The sequence below is a fragment of the Juglans microcarpa x Juglans regia genome, chromosome 8D (genome assembly GCF_004785595.1).
Source record: "Juglans microcarpa x Juglans regia isolate MS1-56 chromosome 8D, Jm3101_v1.0, whole genome shotgun sequence".
Lineage (NCBI taxonomy): Eukaryota > Viridiplantae > Streptophyta > Magnoliopsida > Fagales > Juglandaceae > Juglans > Juglans microcarpa x Juglans regia.
The window spans coordinates 34,157,111-34,166,233 of NC_054608.1; the positions used below are offsets into that span (position 1 = coordinate 34,157,111).

A 9,123-nucleotide genomic window follows, 5' to 3' on the forward strand; every position below is an offset into this window, starting at 1 on the left:
TTCACCTTTGGAAACCTTTATGGGCCTATGTTCCACAAAAATTATTCAGTAAAGACTGTCTGTTGGGCAACGGCAAATTTTGCTCGCCGACCTCTTCGGCCTTTTTCTTGGGCTTTCTATTAGGCGGTTCCAGGATTTTTGTTGGGCTTGTATTGGGCTCATTTTTCAAGTTTACTATACGGCCCACTGGGATTGTTTGGACTTGGAAAAAGAAATTTGTGGTAGTTTTCTGTTCGGCTTTCCTTTATATTCGCTCCCGCCCTCTCGTTTTCCCCCCCAACCGGAATTCCAAGAAACTCAGACAGAGTGAGAGATCCAAGAAAGAAAGAAAAAGAAAAAATTCGAACAACTTATAGTCTATCTTTCTTCTCTTCTTCTTTGCTTTAGTTCTTAGTATTTGAGATAAAAGACCTTTCCTATCCAAACAAGGGAATGTAATTGGGACGTGAATTGAGGTTAATAGATACAGATGAGCCTCGTGACTGATTCTCCGGTACATTCATCGAGCAGCGACGACTTCGCGACGTTCCTCGATGCATCTAAAAGACCTTTCCTATCCAAACAAGGGAATGTAATTGGGACGTGAATTGAGGTTAATAGATACAGATGAGCCTCGTGACTGATTCTCCGGTACATTCATCGAGCAGCGACGACTTCGCGACGTTCCTCGATGCATCACTTGATTCGGATTCTTCCGAAGAAGCTGAAGATCCCAATCACCTTGAAACCCAAAGGTGCTGATTCTCTGTTAGTTTTTTTTTTTTTTTTTTTTTTGGGTTGTCTCAACTTTTGTATATTGTAAGCCCCACTTACTCAGCCATGTTCATTAACTTGCAGGATAAAACGATGCAAAGTGGAGATTATGGAAAACGTAGAGGAAGGTTCGGAGTCAACTTCACTTGCGCCATCCCTAGAACAAACCGTAGGTAAATTCTTCTCTTTTAGTTGAAAAGATATTTCGCTATTGAGTTGTGTGAAACACATTTTAACACCTAGCCATCCAAATCTTTCGCTATTGAGTTCTTTCTAGTTGCATACTTTCATAATTATTCTGTAAAGCTTCCTACAGTTTTTTTTTTTTTTTTTTTTTCCTTTTCCTTTTCTTTTCTATCTTTCAAACTGCTGCTATGGTGGAGCCCAAACTGGAAAATGATCCATTTTTGTTCTTGTATCTTTTTGATTGGGATATTTCTGTAGAGACCTTACTAGAACTGAAATTACTAAATAGAAAAACGGTTGGAGACCATCCAAATTGCAACGAATACTCCAATGGTTGAAGAAAAAAAATGTGAATTGGGGCAGAGTGACTGCTCTGTAGTGTTGTGTGTATATTTTTTTCTTTTTGTCACTCTGCCGTATTCATCTACACCCTTCTCTGTGTGTGTGGCTTACCAATTTCCATATCTCTGGCAAACTTTCTGAAAATAAGACACAGTGAATGGCATTACTTAGTTTTTCTTTCATTTGGGGTTTTGGTGTTGTGGCTGAATTTAATTATATGTAATGCATTATCTTTTGCAGAAGCATCCATAAAGAAGGATGCTTGTACACATCCTGGTTCTTTCGGAGAGATGTGTATACTGTGTGGGCAAAGGCTGGACGATAAATTTGGTGTGACATTTGGGTACATTCACAAGGTATAAATTCACCGAAATGACTTGAGGGAATTAAGAGTTTTGGTTAACTTTGCTACATATCTTTTCTTTTTATAAGACAATTATATTGAAAAATGTAGAGCATCACAACCAAAGTACACTGGCTGTATACAAGAGAGAGCACCCAACTAAGAAGTAGGGGAAAACAAATATACATAAAATAAAAATAGTTAGAATAGCCAGGACTATCTAAGGCTGACGTCCAGACAAAAAGGGTTTTTAGCATTATGGGTGCAAATTCACTTGCCATCTTCTCGCAATTTTCAAAATTTTGGGCATACATTCATTCCAGACACACCACATTAGGTATGACAGTACGATTTGCCAAACTTCCACACTGTAATGGCCAACATTTTGAGCTCTTCAACCTGCCAACAACTCTACCACCCTTTGAGGCATCACCCAATCAACACCAAAAAGATACTTGCTACATATTGAAAAGTAAATTTCTAATATTTGTAAAAAACTTTCAATATGTTGAAATATCATCCACAAAGTGCTGATCCCAGGATACGAAAAGAATTTAAAAATCAGAATTGAGCAATGTAACCAATGTAAAATATGTAAGTCCATTTCCAATTATGCAAGAATAAGGCCTGGTTTGGATACTGAGATGAGATGAGATGAGATGATCTGTGAATAGTAGTGAAATGGTTTGAGTTAAGATGTTTTATGGAGTTTTGGGAAATGAGAGAGAAAAAGTTGAATAAAAATATTATAAAGTTAAAATATTGTTAGAATATTATTTTTTATTTTTTATTTTTTTTTTTGAGATTTGGAAAAGTTAAATTATTTTTATGTTTTGTTTGGAAGTTTGGGAAAGTTGATTAGGTAATGATTAGATGAACAAGTTGAAGATTTGAAATTGAAAAATGTTTGGATATTGAGATGAGATGGGATAAGAGACTCTTGCTATCCAAACCAGGCTAGAGTTCCTAATTAAGTATAGTTATGTTTATTGGTCTCAGATGGAATTTGGTTTAAGCCTGTGGAACCCCTGTATTGTAGGGACTTAGGCTTCAGAATGATGAAGTTGTCAGATTGCGAGATACAGACATGAAGAATTTATTACGCCATAAGAAGCTTTGCTTGGTTCTTGATCTGGACCATACACTGCTAAACTCTACACTGCTTATAGAGATGACGTCAGAAGAGGAATATTTAAAGAGCCAAACAGATTCACTGCAGGGTATTTTCATTAACCCTTTTTTGCGGTTATACCTTAGTAGTGCATTTCTCATATCATTGGTTTCGTTGCTTTTTTATACTGATTTTTTCTATTTAAAATAGGAGTTACTCTGATTTTGAATGCTTGCGTTTCTGAGTGGGATGATACGATTTCTGTCCAAAGCAAGGTAGAATAGTTCAAATAAATGGGAAGGATGTAATCAGTTGCTTGTGTTTTAAGACACCTAACAGGGAGGTTTGTTGGAATGCACCGAGGGAGTTTGTTTATGTTGTGGGCTCTAATTGAAGCAAGGCTTTGTTTCTCTCTCTCTCTCTCTCTCTCTCTCTCTGTGGGGTGTTGCCAGGGGGGAGAGGTTGATAATGCTGGGTGAAATAGTTTGGTTTTCATTTTCATTCCTACCAAAGACTGGCAAAGTACTTATCTTTTGCAAAAGGCAAGCCTAATTACTGCCTTTAATTGTTATATCACCATAAGATACTTTTTCCCATGAGGCTTGTCATAGCTGTCAGGCTAAGTTTGTATGACAGTATACATTTTTTTTATAAGTTTGTATGACGGTCTACATTTTGCATGGTTTTGAATTATTTAAGAATAATGCCTACCTTACTATTTGCATCCCTCTCCCAAGTTGACCTAGCAAACTAAATAGAGGCTCTTATTCATTTGATTGGTTATAAATTGGCTTTTGCTTCCATCACAATTTGCTGCTACCACAGAAGAAAACCGAGAATGTTTAATATTTCCGATTTTGGTTGTGCCGGTTATTCTCCTGACTTTCTGAGCATTGTAGTGAGTATATGTGCTTGGGGGCCATCGGACTAGGGGATTTTCCCCTTGAATTACAAGAGGTGCACTTGCGGAAAACTCCTTGCCAAGGGCCTGTGCACCCTGGGATTAGTTGGAACGCTGTTCCGGACACCCGATGCCAATAAAAAACAAAAAATATGTGCTTATTCCTTCATGACATTTAAAATTTATGAAATTTACAGATGTCTCAAAAGGCAGCCTCTTCATGTTGGACTCTATGGATATGATGACCAAGTTAAGGCCCTTTGTTCACACATTTTTAAAAGAAGCAAGTGAAATGTTTGAGATGTACATCTACACAATGGGCGATCGGCCCTATGCGTTGGAAATGGCTAAGCTCCTTGATCCTCAAAGAGAGTACTTCAGCTCTAGGGTGATTTCACGTGATGATAGCACCCATAAACATCAAAAGGGTCTTGATGTTGTGCTGGGGCAAGAAAGTGCTGCTCTCATTCTTGATGATATGGAAATTGTACGTACATTTGTGACCAGATAACCAATTTTGCTTAACCAGTTTATTTTCATGTTAATCTGATGTTACTTGTTACATGTGCAAACCAGTCTTGAAGTTTCCTTGTGTTGTGTAAGCTTCTTTGATATGGTTTACTCATAAGATTGATGAAGTGGAAATGGTACCCACTGTTCCATCAGATACACTGGGTATCATTTCAATTTCTTTTGAACCTGCAATTTATCTTTTTGGGTTTTTGTAAACCTCCAATTAATTTTTTTAGGTTTTGTAACCCATGTCATTTCAGTTTCTTTTGAACCTGCAATTTATCATTTTAGGTTTTTGTGGGTTACAGCCATCCTGTTAAAATGTTGCCGTGCATTATTGCAGGCGTGGCCAAAGCACAAGGAAAATTTGATATTGATGGAAAGATATCATTTCTTTGCTTCAAGTTGTCACCAATATGGCTTCAGCTGTAAATCTCTTTCTGAGTTGAAGACTGATGAACGTGAGACAGACGGAGCGCTTGCAACTGTTCTTAAAGTTCTTAAGCAAGTCCACAAAATGTTTTTTGATGTATGTCCCTCTTGTTACTCTGAATTGGTAATAGTTGCTGAAGTTTGCTATTGTGATAAATTCTAATGTAGGGGAACCTTCTTGTAGGAACTTGAGGAGACTCTTTTTGACAGAGATGTGAGGAAGGTGATCATCTTCTCAACAACTAAAACATGGCCCACATTTTATTCTAAGTGGTAGCAAGCACCTGTACACATACTTCAAAATCTAATATTACTTCCACGAGGATGATTTAATTGAGTCCCATATTATGGGTTTCAAAAGAGTGTACAACAAATGTTTTTTTTTATTATTTAAACCTGGCTTAGAAGTTGTCTTAGATGTTTGTAAGATAGATAGCTACTGCTACCTTCTCTGTCTCTGCCTCTCTTCTGCTTCTGGCTGGTTTCCACATAATCTGGCATGAGTTCTGACCTATTGAACAGTACTTTGTCTGAAGTCATACATCTTGGCCAGATTGGTGGTGAAGATCCACTCTTGGAAAAACACTACATAAGGCGGCCTGATTATGATTCTAAATATTGAATGGACAGCACATGTCCCTATTTTGTGCCCATGAATCAGTTTTAATCAGTCCTTTTTTTCCTTCTGTATTGTATGTTTGTTGATTCATTAATTTCTCGTGCAGATTGTTGAATATCTTCCCACTAATTCATCCCAATAAACTTTGAGAAGGAAAACTATCTCATGGTTATTAATTACAAAGATTTTGAATAATAATCATGATGTTTTTTATATGTAATTTTCTGCAGTTGCTGAAATTGATTAAGAAGGAAGTCCTGAAGGGGTGTAAGCTTGTCTTTAGTCTTGTGTTTCCCACTAGATTCCAGGCTGATAATCACAATCTCTGGAAGCTGGCAGAGGATTTGGGAGCTACTTGTTTGACGGACCTTGATCCATCTGTGACACATGTGATCTCAAAAGATGCTGGAACAGAGAAATCTCATTGGGCAGTGAAACATATGAAGTTTTTGGTCCATCCACGGTGGATAGAAGCTGCTAATTATATGTGGCAAAAGCAGCCTGAAGAGAAATATACTGTCAAACAAAAGAAGAACCAATAACTAACCATTCAATGTCAATGCAATGCTAGCTCTTGGTAGTGATGTATTGGTTTGAGGTACTGACCACTCTCCAGCTCATGTGTAGACCTTTTAAAATACTATGAATGGCTAACCATGTTTCATAGATTGTTGGAGTTAGGTTTGATCATTTTCAAATCACCTACAAGGTTAGAAAAAATGCTAATGGTCAATTAATTTGGACGCCGAGGCCACTGGATCAGAAAATGTTGCAAGGTTACTTTAGATGGGAACTCTCTCTCACTCGAAGCCCGAAGTTTTGCTCACACTAAGCATGCAAAAATTATTGGGTGAGTAGTGCTACCCATCATTCTATTAACTATCATCTTCTCATCATTTTTCAATGTAACATTAAATGATTAAAATATTATTTTTTATTGAGTTCTCAAGCCGGTATGTATATAGAACTAAGAACATATCTATTAAAGTGCTTACATGATATAATTTGATTTGAAAGAAAAATCTTAAAACTTGAATATTACAAATTAAATCTTATCATTTAAGTGATGTGGATGATGTGTTTTACACAGACTTGATAATAGCATAACTCTATTTTATTTATCAGTCAATCATTTGATAACATGTGGATGATAGTTAAAGATGTGATAAATTGCACTTTTCTTTTTAGATGAGTTGCTTGAGCCAGCTTCCCAATAGTTAAACAAAGGCATTGAATAAGGCCCTTTTCCTTTTACATCTCATCTCAAAATTTTTCATAATTTTATCTACAAACATCACTTAAACACAAAATATTTTTTAATTTCAAATCTTTAAATTTTTCATCAAATAATTATCCAATCATTACAAATTTTTCAAACTTCCAAACAAAACACAAAAAACAATACAATTTTTTCAAATTTAAAAAAAAAAATTATTAAAAAATTATATCTAAATTTTTTTTTAACTTTATAATATTTTTATTCAACTTTTTCTTTTTCATTTCTCAAAACTCAATAAAACATCTTAACTCAAATCATTTCACTATTATTCACAAATTATTTCGTTACTATTCATCACATAATTCTCAATATTTTATCTCACTTTCCAATTAACATGATGTTGAAATGAGCTTTTGGATGTATGCAACGATTTAAATTATCATGTTCAATTATTACGAACATCAGAGGCAGAATTTTCATGACTATATATGTATATTCGAAAGACAAAAAACCTCAACGACTGATCAGGTAAAACTCACAATAATGTCGATTACACCAGATCTAGAGAAACATTCCCTTTATTAGTATGCATGATGCTTTTCTGCTTGGTAAAGTGACCAGAGATTGATTGATACCAAAGACATATATATATATATATATATATATAATTAGTAAGGTTTACGATAGCCAAAGAAAATGATCGATGTCTGCAAATATTTAAGCCTTCAATTATTGAGTCAAGAGTGATGAGGTTTTGGATAAGAATGTTTTGACATGAACACTACTACCTTCTATCAAGCAACCTCGTTATCTAACGGTCCCTTAGAACCATATGCATGGCTGGGAATTATCAAGACTGTTAGGTTCTCAGTTAGCAGATCATTACAAATAGTGCTGACTGCATTAATTTAATGATCAGGACAGGACAAGGTCTTTCAATCAGGTCAGTATGGTACAACGAAACAAACCTGTGGTTACTGTTAAGACACTACCAATTCAAGAGACAATCATACATGGACGAGTCGACATATATGATCTATATATTAAACACACGTACTAAGTAGATGCGTGTAGGACTCTCTTGAAGTTTCGAGCACTTGAAAAACTTTAAAATGATCACTAGTGCATGGCACATTCAAGACATGGACGACGACAATGATCATGAGACAGACAAGTAGTACTATGTACTGGGAAATTAAGAGGGAATATGGGAGCGTTATGGGTTAAAGTGGAACTTATGAGATCGACGTACATACATTATATATTGTAACGACTGTGACAAATTAATTAACGGACAATATTCTGCAGTTGTTGTAGCTAGGGTTAGTTCTACTTGATCTACATGCAGATCCTGCCCTTCACATTATATTTCTTGTCAATTAGTTATGATTCACATGATGGACAAGTCATCAAACATGGACCAAATTATTCAGAGCAGGTCATCATGCATGGATAAAGTTCTCATGACATGCATGAGGAAATTAAAGCATGCATGGAATATTGCAGACATGATCGCAGCTTGGCATTTGTTAGGCTGGGTTTCTAAAGATCATCTTGATGAGAAATTATTTTGAGACTGAATGGCATCTTAGGTTTAACCTAAGAATCAAGCTTTCTTTGGATTAATGCAGACGCTATATATATACGTACGTACACGAGTCATGAACTGAAGAATTTGCAGAGGTAGATTTCTATATATCAGCAAGCTGTAGGTTAAACAAATATTTCAGCTGTGTGGACTAGTAGGTTTACTAATTATGGGCGATGATCGATGATCATGATGATCAGATGCATGCTACGTACAATGGGATACTACGTGGCACGCCAAACTAATTAATGCGTTACTAGCGTCCATCATGCATGTCAAAATCCAGTAACGACTATTGTACGTACATAAATATGTTTATAAGAGGTTTCTGGCCAGAGATCATAGAAGAATTAATATATACCATTAATATTAATGTATGTAGATAAACTGTTACAGCTTGCATAGAGAGACGTACGTACGTACGTATATTCAATTCTGATTGATCATCAGCTGGTTATAATTATTATAAGTAAATGTATCTATCATCCATAAGTACGTATATATTGATTTGAATTTTGAGTGTTCATCAGTGTGCTGCTGCATGCATGCATGATATATATATATATATATATATATATATATATAGCTTATCTAAAACTACATGATGATCAGAAGATCGATAAATATATATATATATATATATATATATATATATTATTACATGCGTATAGAATATTAAGATTCTGTAAAGTCCCTCTCTAGCTAGCTATATATAATGTCACATATTTATTTGTCAAACCCACTTGTACAAGTAATTTTCACCACCCCCAAAAAAAAAGGGTGTACCTTTCACCTGTAATGTTATTGTCAACTCATGTTAATATTATAAATTCAACCTAAATATTATTTTAAATTCTTGTTCTTCTCTCTTTAGACATGATTCCGATCGAACTCTTTCTCATGACGAGATCCTGATCACTTTACATGATTTCAAGGGAATTGATAGTAAATATATATTTAATTAGTTAAAACATGAGGTACTTTGGTCATTTCATTGCTCGACATAATGTAAAAAGAATAAAGCATCTTGTACGTGTTCATACTATAAATTCAATCGATATAATTCATTTCAAGTGACATGGAAAGGATGATCCTATTTACTGCATGTCAGCAATA

The 9,123-nt window shown here is 35.2% G+C and overlaps 1 protein-coding gene across 2 annotated transcripts; it reads left to right on the forward strand.

The window, feature by feature from the left end:
• Nucleotides 1-606: 606 nt before the first annotated feature.
• LOC121243696 (RNA polymerase II C-terminal domain phosphatase-like 4) lies at nucleotides 607-5,742 on the forward strand. 2 transcript variants are annotated; one of them, XM_041141830.1, is made up of 8 exons: nucleotides 607-734; nucleotides 838-926; nucleotides 1,522-1,637; nucleotides 2,664-2,844; nucleotides 3,834-4,123; nucleotides 4,493-4,678; nucleotides 4,766-4,804; nucleotides 5,431-5,742. In XM_041141830.1, the coding sequence occupies exons 1-8, from the start codon at nucleotides 607-609 to the stop codon at nucleotides 5,740-5,742; spliced, it is 1,341 nt and encodes a 446-aa protein (XP_040997764.1). The 2 variants fall into 2 exon arrangements, with proteins under 2 accessions (XP_040997764.1, XP_040997765.1); XM_041141831.1 differs by having other exon boundaries at nucleotides 838-881; nucleotides 1,525-1,637.
• Nucleotides 5,743-9,123: the final 3,381 nt, after the last annotated feature.